The sequence below is a fragment of the Cetorhinus maximus genome, chromosome 3 (assembly GCF_964194155.1).
Source record: "Cetorhinus maximus chromosome 3, sCetMax3.hap1.1, whole genome shotgun sequence".
Taxonomy (NCBI): domain Eukaryota; kingdom Metazoa; phylum Chordata; class Chondrichthyes; order Lamniformes; family Cetorhinidae; genus Cetorhinus; species Cetorhinus maximus.
This window is the reverse complement of record NC_135881.1, coordinates 158,335,309-158,358,122: the sequence shown is the minus strand read 5'-3', so window position 1 is coordinate 158,358,122 and position 22,814 is coordinate 158,335,309. Positions and strand designations below refer to the sequence as shown.

The 22,814-nt window shown below is 44.5% G+C and overlaps 2 protein-coding genes across 9 annotated transcripts in view; one reads left to right on the top strand and one right to left on the bottom strand.

Annotated features, from left to right (window-relative positions):
* Nucleotides 1–6,592, bottom strand: part of trnau1apb (tRNA selenocysteine 1 associated protein 1b) — a 65,661-nt gene extending 59,069 nt beyond the window's left edge. For all 4 annotated transcript variants that reach the window (XM_078539165.1, XM_078539168.1, XM_078539169.1 and 1 more), the window contains exon 1: nt 6,368–6,592. In XM_078539165.1, coding sequence (XP_078395291.1) covers nt 6,368–6,436 — 69 coding nt within the window. In that variant the 5' untranslated portion in view covers nt 6,437–6,592. The remainder of the gene's footprint in view (nt 1–6,367) is intronic.
* A 29-nt stretch (nt 6,593–6,621) lies between these two features.
* The window catches only part of pak1ip1 (PAK1 interacting protein 1), a 94,543-nt gene continuing 78,350 nt past the window's right edge, over nt 6,622–22,814 (top strand). For all 5 annotated transcript variants that reach the window (XM_078539161.1, XM_078539163.1, XM_078539164.1 and 2 more), the window contains exons 1-2: nt 6,622–6,847; nt 12,549–12,711. In XM_078539161.1, coding sequence (XP_078395287.1) covers nt 6,740–6,847; nt 12,549–12,711 — 271 coding nt within the window. In that variant the 5' untranslated portion in view covers nt 6,622–6,739. The remainder of the gene's footprint in view (nt 6,848–12,548; nt 12,712–22,814) is intronic.

Genomic DNA, 22,814 nt, shown 5'->3' with positions numbered 1-22,814 from the left:
TGTTGCTGTTTATTGCAAAGAGAATGGAATATAAAAGTAGGGAAGTTTCTCTACAGAGTTGCTGAGACCACATCTGGAGCACTATGATGAAAGAGTTATCTTCTGAGAAAGGAGTTTAGAAGAATGAGAGGCGATCTTACTGAAACAGATAAGATTCTGAAGGGACTTGAAGGGTGGATGCGGAAAGGATGTTTCCTCTTATGGGTGAGACTAGAACTAGGGAAACAGTTTAAAATAAGGGGTCCCCCATTTAAGAAAGAGATGAGGAGAATTTTTTTCTCTCAAGGGGTCATTAGTCTGTGGAATCCTTTTCCCCAGTGAGCAGTGCTGGCAGAATTTTTGAATATTTTTAAGGCTGAGTTAGATAAATTCTTGATTGACAAGGGTGTCAAAGGGTATAGGCTGTAGACAGGAAAGTAGAGTTGAGGCCACAATCAGGTCAGCCATGATCTTATCAAGTGGCAGAACAGGTTCAAGGGGTCAAATGGCTTACTCTTCCTAATTTGTATTTATGTTTATATGAATCTATATATGAAATGAAACGTCCAAAGGCGCTTCATGGGAGCATAATAAAACAAAATATGATGCTAGATCACATAAAAAGATATTAGGTCAGGTGACCAAAAGCTTGATCAAAAAGGTAGGTTTTAAAGAATGTTTTAAAGGAGGAAATCAAGGTAGGCAGGAAATTCAGAACTTGGGGCCCAGGAAATTGAAGGCACGGCCAACTATATTGGAACCATTAAAATCAGGGATGGGCAAAGATCCAAAATTGGTGGAGCGCAGATATCTCAGAGGGTGATGGGACTGGAGGAGGTTCCAGAGACATGGAGAAGCAAGGCCTTGGAAGGATTTGAAAATAAGGATCAGAATTTTAAAATCAAGATGTTGATTGACCGGGAGCCAATGTAGTTCAGCAAGCACAGGGGTGATAAGGGAACGCGAATTGATATGAGTTAAGACACAGGCAGCAGAGTTTTAGATAACTTCAAGTTTACAGAGGGTAGATGTGAGAGACCAGCCAGGAGAGGGTTGGAATAGTCCAGTCTGGAGGTAACAAGAGCACGAATGAGAGTTTTAGCAGCAGATCAGCTGAGACAGGGGCAAAGTCAAGAGATGTTATGGAAGTGGAAATAGGAGGCCTTAGCGATGGCGCAAATATGTGGCCAGTAGCTTATCTCAGGTCAAATGCATTACCAAGTTTGTAAATAGACTGGTTTTAATATCAGACTATTGCCAGGGAGAGGGATGAAGTAGCTACCTAGAGAACAAGAGTTAGAGTGGGGACCAAAAACAATGGCTTCAGTCTTATCAATATTTAATTGCAGGAATTTTTGCTCATCCAGTACTGGATGTCGGATAAGTTTCCTAATAATTCAACAATAGCAGAGGGGTCAAGAGACGTGGTGGTGAGGTAGAGCTCAGTGTCATAAGCATACATGTGAAAGCTAATGCTGTGCTTTTGGATGGTGTCATGGAGGGGCAGTACTTAGATGAGAAATAGGAGGCTGTTAAAAATAGACATCATCAAACTTGCTCCACTCACCAACTTGCCTTTTTAAAAATTCTTTCACAGGATGTGGGCTTCGCTGGCAAGGCAAACATTTGTTGTCCATCCCTAATTGCCCTTGAACTGAGCAACCTGCTAAACCACTTCAGAGGGCAGTTAAAGAGTCGACCAGATTGCTGTGGGTCTGGAGTCACATGTAGGCCAGACCAGGTAAGGATGGCAGATTTCCTTCCTTGAAGGACATTTGTGAACCAGATGGGTTTACACAACAATCGATGAGAGTTTCTGAAACTAAATTTATATTCCAGATTTTATTAATTGAATTTAAATTCCACAAGCTGCTGTGGTGGGCTTTGAACCCATGTTTCCACAGCATTAGCGTGGGCCTCCTGATTACTAGTTCAGTGGCATTACCACTACACCATCTTCTCCCTCCTCAAAAAAATTCAATCGTTAGTCAGACACAACCTCCCTTAACAAATCCATGCTGATTAATTTGTGCTTTTCTACAGATGATTAATACTCATTAATTAATACATTCTTTCCAATTTCTCGCTTGCTTGTCTTAACAGGCTTGGATATATTTCAGATAAAAGCAAAATACTGCAGATGCTGGAAATCTGAAACAAAAACAGAAAATGCTGGAAAAATTCAGCAGGTCTAACAGCATCTGTGGAGAGGGAGACAGAGTTAACGTTTCAAGTCTGTATGACTCTTCTTAAGAAGCTTAGAAGCTCTGAAGAAGAGTCATACAGACTTGAAAAGTTAACTCTGTCTTTCTCTCCACAGATGCTGTTGGTTAGACCTGCTGAGTTTTTCCAGCATTTTCTGTTTTTGTTGTGGGATATATTTCATCTTGGCCTGGTGATTCATCTGCTTTTAAAGGTACTAAACCCCTTAATATTTCCCCTCTCTCTTTAGTGTCAGCTATGGCTCAGTTGGTAGAACACTTGCCTCTGAATCACAAGGATCTGCATTCAAGACCCATTCCAGGGCTTGAGAGCGTGAAAATCAAAGCTGATACACCAATGCAGTACTGAGGGAGCATTGCACTGATGGAGGTGCCGTCTCTCAGATGAGACCTTAAACAGAGGACCCCATGAGCTTGCTCAGGTGGATGTAAAAGATCTCATGGCACTCTTTCCAAGAAAAGGAGCAGGGGAGTTATCTCCAGTGTCCTGACCCATATTTATCTCTCAATCAACAGCACAAAAAAGAGATTTATTATTTAAGAGAGTCGTTATCACATTGCTGTTCATGGGAGCTTGCTGAGTGCAAGTTAACTGCTACATTTCCTATATTGCAACACTAGTTACACTTCAAAAAGTACTTCATTGGCTGCATTGAGCCATCCGGTGGTTGTAAAAAGCGTAATATAATTGCAAATCTTTCTTTCTTTTCTCTCACCATGGTTATCCCATCCTTTCATACACATTCTTAACTACAATGTATGTATGTTCTCTTTAGTAAAGACAGATGCAAAGTATTCATTAAGAACTATACCCATATCTTTCGCCTCCACTCATAGGTTATAAAATAATTTATCTTTGAATTTTCCTTGACATTTATGAAAATATTTTTTCATACCTTCTCTTTGCTTTCCTGATTTTCTTTTTAATTTCACCTCTGCGCTTTCTATATTCCCCTAGACTTTCTACTTTATTGGGCTCTCACTATCTGACATAAGCTTTCCTTTTTTATCATATCCTACTCCGCGCTCCTTGACATCCAGGGGACTCTAGATTTGAGTCCCATCCCTCATCTCTTTCTTGAAGGCCTCCCATTGCTCTGACATTGATTTACCTTCAAATACCTGATTCCAGATCACTTTTGCCAAATCACATCTCAGCTTTTTAAAATTGGCTTTTTCCCATTAAGAACTTTTACTGCAGGTTTATCTTTGTCCTTTTCCATAACTCTGAATCTCACTGAATTATGATTACTACCACCAAAATGTTCATCCACTGATACACTTTCCGCCTGCCCAGCTTCTTTCCCTAAAAATAAGTCCAGGATCGGCCCTTCTCTTGTTGGGCTTGCTACGTACTGCCTAAAAAAAAATCTCTTGAATGCATTTTACAAGAATGGTTCCAGGCATGAGAAACTTCAGCTAGGAGGATAGATTGGAGAGGTTGGGACTGTTCTCCTTGGAGAGAAGAAGACTAGAGGAGATTTGATAGAGATGTTCAGAATCATGAGGGGGCTGACAGATTAGATAGGGAGAAGCTGTTCCTGCTCATAAAAGGATCAAGAACGAGGGGGCACAGATTGAAAGTAATTTGCAAAAGAAGCAAATATGATGTGAGAAAAAACCTTTCCACGCAATGAGTTGTTTGGGTCTGGCATGCAGTCTTGGGAGTATGGTGGAGGCAGGTTCAATCAAGGCATTCAAGAGGGTGTTATAGATGATTGTTTGAATAGAAACAATGTGCAAGGGTATGGGGAAAAGGCAAGGCAATGGCACTAGGTCATAATGCTCATTTGGAGAGCCGGTGCAGACACGATGGGCTGAATGGTATCCTTCCTTGCTCTTAAAATTCTGTGATTCTGAAGAATTCTGCACCCACTATACCTCATACACTGATTCTATCCCAGTTAATATTAAGGTAGTTGAAATCCCCAGTAATACTGCCCCATTGTATTTGCCTACACATTTGCTTTCCTATCTCCCTTTGACTGTCTGGGGGCCTATAGGGCACATCAGTAGTTTTTAGTTCTTTGGTTTAACTCATGTGGCCACGTTTGACGATTCTTCCAGCATCTCTCCTCACAGTTATGACTGTTTCTACTCCCCCTCCTTTTTTATCCCCCTTCTATCACGCCGATAATCTTGTATTGCGTGCAGTTTTGGTCTCCCTATCTAAGAAAGGATATACTTGCCATATGTGCAGCGAAGGTTCACTAGCTGATACCAGGACTGTTGTATGAGGAGAGATTGATTTGACTGGGCCTGTATTCACTAGAGTTTAGAAGCATGAGAGGGGATCTGATTGAAACTTATAAAATTCTAACAGGGCTAGGCAGACTAGATACAGTGAGGATGTTTCCCCTGTTTGGGGAGTCGAGAACCAGGGGCCACAGTCTCAGGATACAGGGCAGGCCACTTAGGACAGAGATGAGGAAAACTTTTTTCACTCAGAGGGTGGTCAACCTGTGGAATTCTTTACCACAGAAGGCTGTGGAGGCCGGGTCACTGAGTATATTCAGGAAAGAAATTGATAATTTTTTGAATATTAGGGGCATCAAGGAGTATGGAGAGAAAGCGGGAATATGGCACTGAGATAGAGGAACAGCCATGATCATATTGAATGGCAGAGCAGGCTCGAAGGGCCGAATGACCTACTCCTACTCCTAGTTTCTTTTTTCTGTGTAAACCAGGAATATTGAGCTGACATTTCAGTTCTTCTCTAAGACATGTTTTAGTCACACTTTTGATATCATATTTTCAAGTGTGTCTGTGGCCTCATCTCATCTGCCTTATTCACTAGACCCTTTGCTTTGATATATATATCATTAAGCAGGATCAAACTCCTTTGCTGCCTATTTTCTAGCCTTTGTTTCGTCAGCCTTGCACTTCCAGTTTTGCTCCTCTTCCTTCTGAATCAATGCTAAAGTTCTCAATCCCTGCCAAGGTGGTTTAGTAGTACTGATCTGAACATGAGCTCTGACTGTTCATCCAACCCCTCAGAAAGTTGTGAATTCTTGACCTTGGCAACAGGAAGGCAGCATGACCTCACCAGTATTCAGAATACTTATTCAAAAGCGAGATGCACTCAGGGAGCTCATGCATATTCTTCCGCACAAGATCTAGAAACTCCAGTTTAAGACCTCACCAAAAGACAACACTTTTAACAGTATCTGCTGTGCCTCAGTTGGCCTCGGACCTCTGAGTCAGAAAGTTGTGGGCACAGGTTGCAATCTGAGATTTGAGTATAGAAATCTAGGGTGACACTCCACTGCAGTACTGAGAAAGTGTAGCACTATCAGATGAGATGTTAAAATGAGGCCACCCAAGTGGGTGTAAAAGATCAGGGGAGGTATCCACACTGTCTTGATCCCTCAATCAACCCTAACAAAATAAACAGAATATCTGGACATTATCACATTGCTGTTTGTGGGAGTTTGTGTGTGCAAATGTGTTGCTTCATTTCCTACAATAGGTCTTGTGGTGCAGTGGTAGTGTCCCTATCTCTGAGTCAGAAGCTCTGGGTTCAAGTCCCACTTCAGGACTTGATGGCCACTGAAGGTGTGTTCATAACGTGGTCAAATAGGTTGATTATCAGTCTGTAAATCCTTCAAATATGCCTAATGGCAGACAATAAGAGCGGGAGAGTTTCCTGGTCCACCATACTGCAGAAGGCAACTGCAAGCCACTGCGGTATTTTGCCAAGCATAATCACGAACCAATCCATGGTCGTCAATGCTGTCTTGGGGCATGGAACCTGAAGGAGGAGGAGGGTTTCCTACCTTAAAATAGTGATGAGTCCGACACTACAATAGTACTTCACTGGATATAAAAGCCCTTTGGATATCATAAGGTCGTGAAAGGCGCTTTGAAAATGCAAGTCTTTTTTCCCCCAATCGTGCAATGCTCCAAGGAACACGGCATTCAAGTGTCAACTTGATTATGGTGGGAAACGCACACGTGTAGCAAGTGCAATTTGGAGACTACATTCTTCTGACAGAGGCGGGAGGACTGCCACTGGACCATGGGACAGAGAAGCTTGGGCCTTATTGCCAGTACTGCTCCTGCTCAACTTACACTCGACTCCTTGTACTGTGACATAAGCCCCACTCTCGTTGCATTTTGTTTTCCGCCCGCCACATCTGCCGATTAAGGTAAGAAAAGACACTCACGTCGCCCATCCACAGGGTGGCCATGCCCCTGTCCGTCTGTCCTAAAGCGTCCCGAATCCGGCCGCACATCCGATCAAAAGAATCGTCCGCGTTCCCTCCGAGGAGGAATCGTTATTCCGTCCGCTGAGATCGCCGGAGCGCAGTGTGACTCTTCCGCGCTCTTAGACCGCTCGGATCAGAGGTAACTCCATTATCACCCTCTGTACCTGATATTGGCAGCAGACAGAGCAGTTGCCCAACCTATAAATGTCAAATAAACTTTCAGCTGGATCCGTAACTGGGATTGGGCAGCCACTGACGTCATTTTCCCGCACCGACGATACTCTGTAGGACCTCGGGTCCTTTGTCACTGGTTGCCGGAGACGGCGAGAGATGGAGCGAGAGATGGAGCGTGAGGCGGGGATGGGCTGTGAAATGGTACTGATCGGTGGTTCATACGAGCAGATTGTTTTCGGTTATCGGATAAAGAGGCCAGGACAGGTAAGGCTGCGCCCGTCGTTCATGAGGAAGTGGACTCGATAAATATATAGATTGGCTCAGAACAACGTTAACCTGAGGCCCGTTATATGGTTCTAGCTGAGAGGCCACCTGTTGTGCGGCTCCAATTCTGAAACGGACCCTCTTGGTGTTGTCCGAGAGGGAGCGATCCCTCGGTCTGTGTAGAAAGACAGATTAATTCTGCAGCCCGTCCTTTGTTGTCTTTCTGTGTTTCTGGTGCTTTATTGATTCTAAAATAGCCTCTCTTCAAAGGCCAATAACAATCAAATAATTTTGGGACCATTGAAGTGCTTAATCTCTCCTGAATGGCAATGCAATGTTAACGAATAGACCATTGCTTTGGAAACCTGGCCTGTAGGCCAGAATTTGTGGTTAACGGTGGAGCCTTCATACAGGCTTTTACATTGCAAGTTCCTTTCAACCAAAAAGCACATTAGCATCTGAGACCTGTGTGAACAAGCAACTGTATCTCCCGTACCAATCGAGTTTGAAATAGCGGTAATGAGCAGTGCAGGCTGAACCAAGAAGTATTAGTTGGAATAAAAAACCAGATGCTGGAAATGCTCAGCAAGTCTGGCAGCAGCTCTGGAGACAGAGAAACAGAGTTAACGTTTCAGGTCGGTGATTGTAATCTTGAGTTCAATTTCAAATTAGATACAAAAAGCAAATATGTGAAAGAAAGATTGGATTAAGATAAAAGAGACAAAAAATAATCTATCTCTCTCAATCCAACATCTTTTTTTTAACCTTTTTGTCTCCTTTATCTCTCTCTCAATCGAGCAATTTTTTAAAATCTCCAATAAATACAATTGAAGGAACAGGACTCTGTTACAAAAACAAAAAACGCTGGAAAAACTCAGCAGGTCTGACAGCATCTGTGGAGATAAAGACAGAGTTAATGTTTCGAGTCTGTATGACTCTTCTTGAGAACTAAAAATATGGTGAAATATATACTGTTTAAGGGGAAGGGGAGGGGGGACAGGTAAAGCTGGATACAAGGCCAGTAATGGGTGGAGGCAAAGGAGAGATTGCAAAAGATGTCATAAACAAAATGTCAAAGGGGTGTTGATGGTGGTGATACTAGCTAAAGGAGGTGCCAATGGTGACATTAAGAGTAGATAGCAGAATGAGCAAATGACAGATGGCCTGGGTGGGGGGAGGGGATGGTGTGGGGGGAAAAAGATCGAAATAGGCTAAAAGGTGGGGAAAAAATAATGAATAAAAATTGAAATAAATTTTAATAACAATAAAAATAGGTGGAAATATATATAGAAAAAAGGGGAGAGGATGGAGGAGAGAGTTCATAGTCTGAAGGTCTTCAACTTGGTGTTAAGTCCGGAAGGCTGGAAGGTGCCTAATCGGAAGATGAGATGCTGTTCCTCCAGTTTGCGTTGAGCTTTACTGGAACATTGCAGCAGGCCAAGGACAGACATGTGGGCATGAGAGCAGGGTGGTGTGTTGAAATGGCAAGCAACAGAAAGGTCTGGGTCATGCTTGCGGACAGACCGAAGGTGTTCTGCAAAACGGTCACCCAGTCTGCGTTTGGTCTCTTCAATGTAGAGGAGACTGCATTGGGAGCAGCGAATGCAGTAGACTAAATTGAGGGAAGTGCAAGTGAAATGCTGCTTCACTTGAAAGGAGTGTTTGGGCCCTTGGGGAAGTAAAGGGGCAGGTGTTGCACCTTCTGCAATTGCATGGGAAGGTGCTGTGGGAGGAGGTTGAGGTGTTGGGGGTGATGGAGGAGTGGACCAGGGTGTCCACATACCCCATAAAGAGACAGGCATAACTGGGGCCCATGCGGGTACCCATAGCCACACCTTTTATTTGGAGGAAGTGAGACGAGTTTAAAGAGAAATTGTTCAGTGAGAGAACAAGTTCAGCCAGGCGGAGGAAAGTGGTGGTGGATGGGGATTGTTCGGGCCTCTGTTCAAGGAAGAACAGGAGAGCCCTCAGACCATCCTGGTGGGGGATGGAGGTGTAGGGGGATTAGACGTCCATGGTGCAGAGGAGGTGGTTAGGGCCAGGAGACCCAGAAATTGTTGATATCATGTAGGGCATCAGAGGAATCACGGATGTAGGTAGGAAGAGACTGAACAAAGGGAGAGAGAATGGAGTCAAGATAGGAAGAAATGAGTTTCATGGGGCAGGAACAAGCTGAGACGATCCATCGACCGGGACAGTCATGTTTGTGGATTTTGGGGAGGAGGTAGAAGCGGGCTGTCTGAAGTTGGGGGACTATGATGTTGGAAGCTGTGGAAGGAAGATCTCCAGAGGAGATGAGGTCAGTGACAGTCCTGGAAACGATGGCCTAATGTTCGGTGGTGGGGTCATGGTCCAGGGGGAGGTAGGAGTAAGTGTCTGCGAGTTGACGCTCAGCCTCTGCGAGGCAGAGGTCAGTACTCCAGACAACAACAGCACCACCCTTGTCAGCAGGTTTGATAACAAAGTCGGGGTTGGACCTGAGAGAACGGAGTGTGGCAAGTTCAGAAGGAGACAGGTTAGAGCAGGTAAGAGGAGCAGAGAAATTGAGACGGCCGATATCACACTGACAGTTCTCAATGAAAAGATCAAGGGCAAGAACTATGATTCACTTAAAGTTGTTTCACTTAAAGTCACAATTTTCAGGAATGCAACCACAACTTTAAATAAGGACTTATTGTATACAATTTATAATGTGGCATCTGGCTGCAGGAATATTTTAATTTCAGAAGTAGTTGAAGATCAGTACTTACCTAAATGGCTATGCAGTGTCTGTTTTCACAGTGAAAGACACAAATTACAGACCAGAAATAGAAAGTAACCAAGTAACCAATAAGTCAGTCTAACCTCAGTGATGGGGAAACTATTGGAAGCAATTCTGAGGGACAGACTTAATCTATACTTGGAGAGGCAGGGATTAATCAAGGACAGTCAGCATGGTTTTGCTGAGGGGAGATCATGTCTGACCAATTTGATTGAATTTTTCAAAGAAGTGACCAGGTGTGTAGATGAGGGCCATTTATTTGATGTAGTCTACTTGGACTTCAGCAAGGCTTTTGATAAGGTCCTGCATGGGAGACTGATAATGAAGGTAAGAGCCCATGGGATCCAAGGCAATTTGGCAAATTGAATCCAGAATTGGCTGAGTGGCAGGAAGCAGAGGGTGATGGTCGAGGGGTGTTTTTGTGACTGGATGCCTGTGTCCAATGGGGTTCCGCAGGGATCGGTGTTGAGTCCCTTGCTGTTTGTAGTGTATATATAAACGATGTAGACTTGAATGTAGGAGGGTTAATCAGTAAGTTCGCGGCTGACATGAAAATTGGGGGGGGTGGTAAATAATGAGGAGGATTGCCTTAGATTACAGGAGGATATAGACGGGCTGGTCAGATGGGCTGATCGGTGGCAAATGGAATTTAACCCAGATAAGTGTGAGATGATGCACTGGGGCAGAACAAACAAGGCACGGGAATACACGATGAATGGTAGGACCCTAGGAAGTACCGAGGATTAGAGGGACCTTGGTGTGCATGTCCACCTGTCCCTTAAGGTAGTGGGATAAGTAGATAAGGTGGTTAAGAAGGCATATGGGCTACTTGCCTTTATTAGCCGAGGCATAGAATATAAGAGCAGGGAGGTTATGCTAGAACTGTATAAAACTCTGGTTAGGCCACCGCTAGAGTACTGCGTGCTGTTCTGGAATCCGCATTATGAGGAGAGATTGGATAGACTGGGGCTATTTTCCTTGGAGCAGAGGAGGTTGAGGGGAGACATGATTGAAGTGTATAAAATTATGAGGGGCATAGATAGGGTAGACAGGAAGGAAATTTTCCCCCTGGTGGAGGGATCAATAACCAGGGGGCATAGATTTAAGGTAAGGGGCAGGAGGTTTAGAGGGGATGTGAGGAAGAATTTTTTCACCCAGAGGGTGGTGGGAATCTGGAACTCACTGCCTGAAAGGGTGGTAGAGGCAGAAACCCTCATAACATTTAAGAAGTATTTGGATGTGTACTTGCGATGCCATGGCATACGAAGCATAGGCCTAGTGCTGGAAAATGGGATTAGAATAGTTAGGTACTTGTTTGACCAGTGCAGACTCGATGGGCTGAAGGGCCTTTTTCTGTGCTGTAGACCTCTATGACATTAAGTAAGAGGCCAGAGGGAGGGGTCCAGGTGGAGGAAGAATACTGGAGGCGATGCAAGGATCTGTTGAACGGGGGGAGGACTCCTGCCCAAGGAAGTGAGCACAGAGATGAAGGCGGCGGAAGAAGAGTTCAGCATCGTGCCAAGCCTGGAATTCATTGAGGTGAGGGCGTAAGGGGATGAAACGGAGTCCTTTGCTGAGCACTGAATGTTCAGCATCAGTGAGGGTAAGGTCAGGGATCCCTGCTGTGTATTCACCATACCCCCTGACCAGATGCCATCAGACCTGCTGAGTTTTTCCAGCAGTTTTTTGTTTTTGTTTCAGATTTCCAGCATCAGCCTTTAGCTGTATCTGTTAATTTATTTCCAGTGCCAGACAGCTTGTTTAGCAGTAATTAAGAGTGTTAAAGGGGTACTTTGGATCAGACAAACCCTAACTTTGTCTGGTGGGTTTAGCAGGTACTGTATATACCAAATAAGCGCAGCAACTACACACCATCCCCTGTATTTCAATGAGGAGTAAGGTGGCAAGAACAATTATCACGCAGCTTCTGGAGAAGCAAGGCATCTCTGACATACAGTTCCTGATTTGCATATATAACTGTATGTTGCTATCCAATTAATACTTTAATAATGGTGAGCACTGTTGGCCTCATTGTTATTTGCACTGCATTTAAAACACCACTACAACTGAATTAATAAATCAATATTGGGCTGAGGTTGCTAACCACTTTTAGCCAAGTTTCTACTCTACTTAATTGCATTTTCGGACTGCTTATGCCTGGATCACGTTCATGGAAGAAAGTGGCCACAGGATCATAAACCATAACAGTTTAGTGACCTTATTACCTTAAAGCTACCTCTTTTTACTTCACAATCATGGGATGATACAATCCAGCAGGAGGTCATTCAGTCCATCGTGGTGTGCCAGATCTTTTGAACAGCTATCCAATTAGCCCTAAACCCCTGCTCATTCCTCATTGCCTGCAAATTTCCCCTTTTAATTTCCTTTTGAAAGTTACTATTGACCCTTTCAAGCAGTGCATTCCAGATTTATTACAACTTGCTGTGTTAAATGCATCACTGCCAAAGTGCAACACTTCACACTTGTGTTAAATTTTCACCCTATGCGTGGCTCATTTTGCCAGTCTAGCTATGTCCTAAATCTGTTGCTGTATCACTGTTTACTATTGCTCTGAGTTTTGCATCATCTGCAAACTTTCAAATTGTGCCCCATATTCTGAATGCCATTAATATTTATCAGAAGTTATAGTACCAATCACTCTGTTGTTCACTCTAGTCTCTCAACCATTCCTGAGTACATTGTCCTTTAGCCAGCTTTGTTTCCATGCTGCCTCTGGCCCTTTAGCCCAAGGGCTGCAATTTTGCTAACATGCCTGTATGTGCAACTTTATCAAACACCTTTCAAAGTCCACATGCACAACATCAACTACACCACACACATGTGGATGTACATAGTAAATAACTTGAAAAACTTTGATCTGGAAGAGTCCACTGTTGTTGAGAATTAATGAGTACTGTTGTAAATTGCTGATCCTTTTAGAGCTGGGACCCAGAACCTGACTTTACCCATCATGCTCATGGAGCCTCCTTAACCACTGTGGCTGTAAATGATCAATATGTGGCAACAGGCAGTAAAGATGAAACTATTCAGCTGTATAACATGAAAAAGAAAATTGATCAAGGGTCATTATTGTACCATGCTGGTGAGTTAAAAATATACTTTCACGCTTTATGACATTGATCTTTTTGCAGGCTGATGTGGTGTAATGGCTGATACAGGATTTTTTTTTTAACAGCATGGAAACCAGAGGTAACTCAAGAATTGATCATTAAGGTTATTGACAATTCAATGTAGAAAACATAGAAAATTTATGACACAGAAGGGATTATTCAGGCCATTGTATCTCTTCCTGGAGAAATAGTACTGGACTCATGGAATGTTCCTTGGAATAGTGCCCTAGGCTCAACTATCTTCAGCTGTTTCATCAATGACCTTCCTTCCATCATAAGGTGAGAGGTGGGGATGTTCACTGATGATTGCACAATGTCTGCACCATTTGCGACTCCTCAGATACAAAAGCAGTCCATGTCCAAATGCAGCAAGATCTGGACAATATCCAGATAAAAGCAAAAAACTGCGGATACTGGAAATCCAAAACAAAAATAAAAATACCTGGAAAAACTAGCAAGTCTGACAGCATCTGTGGAGAGGAACACAGTTAACATTTCGAGTCCATATGACTCGTCAACAGAACAATATCCAGGCTTGGCCTGACAAGTGGCAAGTAACATCCAGGACACACAAGTTCCAGGCAATGACTATTTCCAACAATAGAGAATCTAACCACTGTCCCATGACATTTATTGACATTACCATCGCTGATCTCCCCCCCCCACCCCCATCCCATCAACATCCTGGGGTTTACCATTGACCAGAAACTGAACTGGACTAGCCATGTAAATACTGTGGCGACAAGAGCGTGTTAGAGCCAAGGAATCGTGCTGCAAGTAATTCTCCTGACTCCCCAAAGCCTCTCCACCATCTACAAGGTACAAGTCAGGAGTGTGATCGAATACACTCCACTTGCCTGGATGATTGCAGCTCCAACAACATTCAAAGCTTGACACCATCCAGGACAAATTGACAATGTTTTCGTGGTCATCATTAGATTTTTAACTCCAGATATTTATTGAATTCAAATTCCACCATCTGCCATGGCAGGATTCGAACCTGGGTCCCTAGAACCTGGGTCCCTAGAACCTGGGTCTGTGGATTACCAGTCCAGTGACAATACTACTACTCCACCACCTCCCGTGCTTGATTGCTCAGTTTGGATTTGGAAAGATAATATCAATTATCCATTTAAGGTTGGAGAATACCAAAGTATCAGTTGGCAGGCATTCACTGTGATGGAGAACATTCCAACTAAACACACTTCCCAATGCTGAGGGTTTGAATATATTATAGAATTTGAATTAAATGGTCAGTGAAATTGGACAATGTGTAACCTGGGGAGGATGGTGCCAGTGAGATCAGACAGTGAGTAACCCGGGGAGGATGCAGCCAGAGAGGTCCGACAGTGCATAACCCGGTAAGGACAGAGCCAGTGAGGTTCGACAGTGCGTAACCCGGTGAGGATGGAGCCAGTGAGATCAGACATTGCGTAACCCGGGGAGGATGGAGCCAGTGGGATTGGACAGTGACTCTATGTACATAATCTGGGGAGGATGGGGCCAGTGAGGTCGGACAGTGACTCTATGACTCTATTGGGCCTAATGTTGGAAAATGGGATTAGAATAGTTAGGTATAGTTGTTTGACCGGCACAGACTCGATGGGCCGAAGGGCCTTTTTCTGCCCTGTAGACCTCTATGACAAAGCAACCTGCTTGATTGGCACTCTATCCACAAACATTCACTCCCTCCACAACCGATGCACAGTAGCAGCAGTGTGTACCATCTACAAGATGCACTGCTGGAACTCACCAAGCCTCCTTAGACAGCACCTTCCAAACCCACAACCACTACAGATAGGAGGGCAAGAGCAGCAGGCACGTGGGAATCCCGCCACCTAGATGTTCCCCTTCCAAGCCACACCCTATCCTGACTTGGAAATATATTGCCATTCCTTCACTGTCACTGGGTCAAAATCCTGGAACTCCCTCCCTAACAGCACTGTGGGTGTACCTACACCACATGGACTGCAGAAGTTCAAGGCGGCAGCTCACCACCACCTTCTGAAGGACCTTTAGGGATGGGCAATAAATGCTGGCCTAGCCAGCGACCACCACATCCCATGAATGAATAAAAAAGATGTACTGTCTATTGAAAGCTAATACCTGTGCCATTACTCTTGGATCAGCAAATTTATAGTTATCTTTGAGTCTTGATTTCTTGATGAAATACTCAGAATTCCAGATGATGATGCCATACAGAGATTCTACAAGCCAGAGAAGTATTATATAAAACTAAAAGTGTAAAAATGCTGGAAATGGTCAGCTGGCTAACTCAGAGAGAAACTGAGTTAACATTTCAGACTGATGACCTTTCATCAAAACATGTACATGAAGCATGTCTACTGGTGTTTGCTGCTGACTTTTGATACAGAATATAGGTGCAGTCAGAGCACCTCTTGCGTTCCTGGGACAAACAATATTTTGTTCTTAGTGTTTTCAACTTTTGTGGTGCTTCCTTGCACTGACCGCGTGGTACATTTCTTTGATGTTATAGAAAATGTACACTGATATGAAGTAAAACAGCTTTAGGACATCTGCATAACTGTGGACTTTCCAGGAATCTGACATGGAGGCTCGATGAAGCCTACTGAACAAAGCTGTAATATTCCTTTACTGGTTCCAACTGATGCAAGGCTGACAGGGATTTTAATTTAGATTCCTATTTATCTAATATCTCTTTCCACCAATTTTACCGCCTTTTTATCTCAGTTAATTTTGGGTGAAAATACATTTTTAAATATTATCCTTTCAATTCTGGAACTATGGCTTCAATCCAAGTTTGGTAATGGGATGAACATCTCCATGAATGATTTTAAGGATCCTATCTGAATGTGTTTGGGCAATGTCAATCCGTTCCCCAATGGATATGAGTGCTCAACTCCTGGGTCTCTATAACAATTAGCCTTCAAAAAGGTTTAAAAAGCAATCAAATATCATATTTGTGTACTTGGCGACAATTGGGGAGGCGATGGGGTAATGGTATTGTCGCTGGGCTAGTAATCCAGAGACCCAGGGTAATGCTCTGGAGATCCGGATTCGGATCCCGCCACGACAGATGGTGGAATTTGAATTCAATAAAAATCTGAAATTAAAAGTCTAATGATGACCATGAAACCATTGTTGATTGTTTTAAAACAAAAAACCATGTAGTTCACTAATGTCCTTTAAGGAAGGAAAGCTGTCATCCTTACCTGGTCTGGCCTACATGTGACTCCAGACCCACAGCAATGTGGTTGAATCTTAAACACCCTCTGAAATGGTGTAGCAAGCCACTCAGTTGTATCAAACTGCCACCAAGTCACAAAAAAAAACGGACCTCCCGCCATTGACCTAGGCACCGGAAACGACAATGGCAGTCTCAGCCCTGTCGATCTTGCAAAGTCCTCCTTGCTAACATCTGAGTACTAGTGCCAAAATTGGGAGGACTGTCTCTCAGACTAGTCAAGCAACAGCCTGACATAGTCATCCTCACAGAATCATATCTTGCAATGTCCCAGATGCCATCATCACCATCCAACCGGTAGGACAGACCCAGCAGAGGTGGCAGCACAGTGGTATACAGCTGGGAGGGAGTTGCCCCGGGAGTCCTCAACATTGATTCCGGACCCCATGAAGTTTCATAGCATCAGGTCAAACACGGGCAAGGAAACCTCCTGCTGATTACCACGTACCGCCCTCCTTCAGCTGATGAATCAGTGCTCTTCCATGTTGAACATCACTTGGAGGAAACATCGAGGGTGACAAGGGCGCAGAATGTACTCTGGATGGGGGACACAAGAGCGGCTCTGTAGCACCGCTGCTAACCAAGCTGGCCAAGTCCTAAATGACATAGCTGCTAGATTGGGTCTGCGGCAGGTGGTGAGGAAACCAAAAAGAGGGAAAAACATACTTGACCTCTTCCTCACCAACCTGCCTGCCGCAAATGCATCTGTCCATGACAGTATCGGTAGGAATGACCACTGCACAGTCCTTGTGTAGACGAAGCCCTGCCTTCATATTGAGGATACTCCCCCCCCCCCCCCCAATCGTGTTGTGTTGCACTACCACTGTACCAAATGGCATAGATTTCGAACAGATTTAGCAACTCAAGACTGGGCATCCATGAGGTGCTGTGGGCCGTCAGCAGCAGCAGAATTGGACTTAAACACAACCTGTAACCTCATGGCCTTGCATATCCCCCACTCCATCATTGACATCAAGCCAGGGGATCAACCCTGGTTCAATGAAGAGTGCAGGAGGGCATGCCAGGAGCAGCACCCGGTATACCTAAAAATGAGGTGTCAACCTGGTGTTGCTATAACACAGGACTACTTGTGTACCAAACAGCATAAGCAGCAAGTGATGGACACAGCTAAGCAATCCCACAATCAATAGATCAAATCTAAGCTCTGTAGGCCTGCCACATCCAGTCATGAATGGTGGTGGACAATTAAACAACTTACTGGCAGAGGAGGCTCCAGAAATATCTCCATCCTCAATGATGGAGGAGCCCAGCACATCAGTGCAAATGATGAGGCTGAAGCATTTGCTACAAACTTCAGCCAGAAGTGCCGAGTGGATGATCCATCTCGGCATCCTCCAGAGGTCCCCAGCATCATCAGATCCCAGTCTTCAGCCAATTCGATTCACTCCACGTGATATCAAGAAATGGCTGAAGGCACTGGTAAAAGCAAAAGCTATGGGCCCTGACAATATTCTGGCAATAGTATTGAAGACTTGTGCTCTAGAACTTGCAGTGCCGTTCCAATACAGAACTTGCTGTTCCAATACAGCTACACTACTGGCATCTACCCAGCTATGTGGAAAATTGCCCAGGTATGTCCTGTACACAAAAAGCAGGACAAATACAACCCGGCCAATTACTGCCCCATCAGTCTACTCTCCATCATCAGTAAAGTGATGGAAGGGGGTCATCAACAGTGCTATCAAACGGCACTTGCTCAGCAATAACCTGCTCACAGATGCCCAGCTTGGGTTCCGCCAGGGCCACTCAACTCCTGACCTTATTACAGCCTTGGTTCAAACATGGACAAAAGAGCTGAACTCCCGAGGTGAGGTGAGAGTGACTGCCCTTAACATCAAGGCCGCATTTGACTGAGTGTGGCATCAAGGAGCCCTAGCAAAACCGAGTCAATGGGAATCAGGGGGAAAACTCTCCACTGGTTGGAGTCATACCTAGCACAAAGGAAGATGGTTGTGGTTGTTGGAGGTCAGTCATCTCAGCTCCAGGACATCACTGCAGGCGACCCTCAGGGTAGTGTCCTAGGCCCAACCATCTTCAGCTGCTTCATCAATGACTTACCTTCCATCATAAAGTCAGAAGTGGGGATGTTCACTGATGATTGCACAATGTTCAGCACTATTCGCAATTCCCCAGATACTGAAGCAGCCCATGTCCAAATGCAGCAGGACCTGGACAATATTCAGGCTTGGGCTGACAAGTGGCAAATAACACCCGGGACACACAAGTGCCAGGCAATGACCATCTCCAACAAGAGAGAATCTGGAGTCACTTGTAGGTCAGACCAGGTAAGGACAGCAGATTTCCTTCCTTCTCTGAAGGGCATTAGTGAATCAGATGGGTTTTTACCAATGGTTTCATGGTCATCATTAGATTTTTAATTCCAGAATTTTTATTTCACCATCTACCATGGCAGGATTTGAACCTGGCACCCCAGAGCATTACCCTGGATTTCTAGTCCAGCGACAAGTCCACTACACCATCGTCTCCCCTGGATTCTGAAGTGTGAAAATGTGATGTCCTGCTATTCTGGCAGGAAGAATAGTAAAGCAGAATATTATTTAAATGGAGAGACTGCAGAATGCTGCAGCACAAATGGATCTGGGTGTCCTTGTGCATGAATCACAAAAAGTTAAAGAGCAAAAGCACAAGAGCAGGTCAGAGTCTAGGAGTCATGCAGCAAGTAATTCTCCTGCTGACTCCCCAAAGCCTGTCCACCATCTACAAGGCACAAGTCAGGAGTGTGATCGAATACACTCCACTTGCCTGGATGATTGCAGATCCAACAACATTCAAAGCTTGACACCATCCAGGACAAAGCAGCCCGCTTGATTGGCACTCCATTCACAAATGTTCACTCTCTCCACAACCGATGCACAGTGACAGCAGTGTGTACCATCTACAAGATGCACTGCAGGAACTCACCAAGCCTCCTTAGACAGCACCTTCCAAACCCACGACCACTACCGCTAGGAGGGCAAGGGCAGCAGGCACGTGGGAATCCCACCACCTAGATGTTCCCTTTCCAAGTCACTCACCATCCTGACTTGGAAATATATTGCCATTCCTTCACTGTCGCTGGGTCAAAATCCTGGAACTCTCTTCCTAGCAGCACTGTGGGCATACCTAAACCACATGGACTGCAGCAGTTCAAGGCGGCTGCTCACCACCACCTTCTCAAGGGCAACTAGGGATGGGGAATAAATGCTGGCCCAGCCAGCGAAGCCCAGAAAAAAAAAAGTTGGATTAAAAATTTGATTGCCCTGGAAACAGGTGCAGGGTGCGTGATTAACCAGTGCCTATTCAAAGTAACGCAGAAACAGTTCAGGGAAGTTGTACTAGGTGAAGGGGCTGTCTTATGAGGAAAGATTGAGCCTGTACTCATTGGAGTTTAGAATAATGAGACGTGATCTTTTTGAAACGTATAGGATTCTGTGGGGGCTTGACAGGGTAGATACTAGGGGACGTTTCGCCACTGGGGGCATCTAGAACGAGGGGGCACAGTTTAAAAATAAAGGGTCTCCTATTTAAGACAGAGATGAGGAGGAATTTCTTCTCTGAGGGCTGTTAGTCTTTGGAATTCTCTTCCCCAGCAAGCAGTGGAGGCGGGGTCATTGAATATATTCAAGGCTGAGTTAGATTTTCGGTCTACAAGGCAGTCAAAGGTTATGAGGTGGGGGCAGGAAAGTGGAGTTAAGGCCACAATCAGATCAGTCATGATTCTTATTGAATGGCGGAGCAGGCTCAGTAGGCTAAATGGCCTATTCCTGCTCCCATTTCTTATGATCTTAGACATTCCATGTAGGGACTTCAGGATGCACCATGTGACCCAGAGGTCCATGTTTGCAGAAAGTACTTCCAGTTGCTCAGATTCACGCTGAAGGTTTCTGAACTCGCGGGACAGGCTGAATTCACTGCAAGACATACGAACAAACATACGAATTAGGAGCAGAGGTAAGCCATTTGATCCCTCAAGCCTGCTCCACTATTTGATATGATCATGGCCGATCTGATTGTGGCCTCACCTCCGCTTTCCTGTCTACCTCCTAAATACCTTTGATTCTCTTGTCAATTAAGAATCTATCTAACTCAGTCTTAACTCTAACATATGGATGGTTGAATGTTTTCTGAATCACAGGTTTCAGGAAATGCTCATTCTACAGCCAGCCAGAGTTCAGAATAGCAAGTGGATGGCCATCAGAAGGGTAGGAAGAGGCAGGCTGTGCCGGAATTCCTTGGAGTGTGGCACTTTCAAATCTATATTCAGCTTTGAATACTGATGAGGGTGACAACACCTTGAAGGAGTGCAATCCCACATCTGGCATCGTGAGGCAAAGGACAATATAGGGAATACAATAAAGAATAGGAGCACAGCAGTAGTTGGGAATTTGATAGTCAGGGGGACAGATGCACCTGCAGACATGAGACCTGTATGGTATGTGCCAGAGTAAGGGATATCATGGAGAGTGTGCAAAACATTCTGCGTAGAGAAGCGAAAGAGCCAGAAGTCTTGAACCATGTGAAAGCCAATGAAACAGGGAGGAAAAGGGTTGAGGTCCTGTAGTCAAAGTTTAAGGAGCTAGGGAGGAAGGCAAAAGTAGGACATCAAAGGTAGTAATCTCTGAATTACTCCCAGTGCAATGCAACAGTGAGAATAGAAATAGGCAGATATGGCAGGTTAATACATGGCTAGAGACACAGTTCAGGAAAAAGGGCTTTAGATTTTTGGGGTATTGGGACCAGTTCTGTGGCAAGAGGAACCTGAACAGAGCTAAGGCAGTGGTTGTGTTCAGGGCTCAGCGAATTTCTTCGTCAGTATGTCTTTTGTCCAATGAGGAAGAAGGAATTGCTGGATCTTGTCCTGGGGAATGAAATGGGTCAAGTGAAGATTGTCACAATGGGGGAGCATGTTGGGAATAGTAATCATAGTCTCATTAGGTCTAGATTAGTTACAGAAGAGGATAAGGAGTAAATTTAGAAAAAAGAACACAAGTAGAGGGCAACTGATTTCAGAAGATTGAGGGATCTGGCTCAGGTAAATTGGAGTCAAAGTCTGATAGGCAAAGCCTTCAAAGAGGAGATGGTTAGGGTACAATCTAGGTACATGCCCACAAAGGGAAATAGGAGGACAAACAAAAGACAGAGCTCATTGGATGACTGAAGAATTAGAAAGTAAGATGAAGCAGAAAAAGGGGGCGTCTGTTAGATATCACCTTGATAATGAAGGGGGAGTCAGGCTGAATGTAGAAATACAGAGAAGTAAAAAAGGAAATAAGAGGGCCAAAGAGCCAATATGAAAATAGATTGACAGCTAGTGTAAAAGAGAAAACAAACATCTTCTGCAGGTATATTAAAGGATTGCCAGAGCAGAGGTGGAACAGATTAGGGATCAAGATAGAGATCTACTGGTGAAGGCAGAAGGCAAAGCAACAGTAAACTATGTGTTTGCCTGAATACTGGATGAGGTTTGCAGATGATACTAAACTTGGAAATGAAATAAACACAGAGGAAGATAGGAACAAACTTCAAGAGGACATAGGCTGGTGGAATGAGCAGATACATGGCAGCTGAAATACAATGCAGAAAAGTGTGAGATGATCCATATTAGTAGGAAGAACAAGGAGCAACAATACAAGCTAAATGGTACAATTTTAAAGTGTTTGCAAGAAAGAGAGATCTGGGGATGTTGCTGTACAAACCTTGAAGATTAATAAGCAGGTAATGAAGCACATACGATCTTGCCCCTCTTATACAAAGACGTATGTACAAAAGCCAGAAAGTTATGATGAACTTGTAAAATACTAGTTCCATCCCATTTAGAATATTGTATCTTATTCTGGGCACCACACTTTAGGAAGGATATGAAGGCTTTGGAGCAGTACAGAAGAGATTTAATGTAAAGTACCTGGGATAAGGGATTACAATTATGTGGATAGATTAGAGAAACTGAGGTTGTTCTCCTTAGAGCTGAGAAGGCTTAGGAGATTTGATGGAGGTATTTAAAAGAAGTTGGATACACCAGCTCAGGAATTAGACACACTAATCTGTATTTCCTACAGGCATGTGGCAGCTTATTATTTTAAAAATTCATTTATGGGATGTGGGCATCACTGGCTGGGCCAGCATTTATTGCCCATCGCTAATTGCCCTTGAGAAGGTGGTGGTGAGCTGCCTTCTTGAACCGCTGCAGTCCATGTGGTGTAGGTACACCCACAGCGCTGTTAGGAAGGGAATTCCAGGATTTTGACCCAGCGACAGTGAAGGAACGGCGATATATTTCCAAGGATGGTGAGTGACCTGGAGGGGAACCTCCAGGTGGTGGTGTTCCCATCTATCTGCTGCCCTTGTCCTTCTAGATGGTAGCAGTCATGGGCTTGGAAGATGCTGTCTAAGGAGCCTTAGTGAGTTTCTGCAGCGCATTTTGTAGATGGTACACACTGCTGCCACTGTTTGTCGGTGGTGGAGGGAGTGAATGTTTGTGGATGGGGTGCCAATCAACTGAGCTGCTTTGTCCTTTGTCAAGCTTCTTGAATGTTGCTGTAGCTGCACTCATCCAGGCAAGTGGGGAGTATTCCATCACACTCCTGACTTGTGCCTTATAGATGGTGAACAGGCACTGGGGAGTCAGGAGGTGAGTTACTTGCCACAGGATTCCTAGCCTCTGACCTGCTCTTGTAGTCACAGTATTTATATGGCTGGTCCAGTTCAGTTTCTGGTCAATAGTAACCCCCAGGATGTTGATAATGGGGGATTCAGCGATGGTAATGCCATTGAGTGTCAAGGGGCGATGGTTAGATTCTCTCTGGTTGGAGATGGTCATTGTCTGGCACT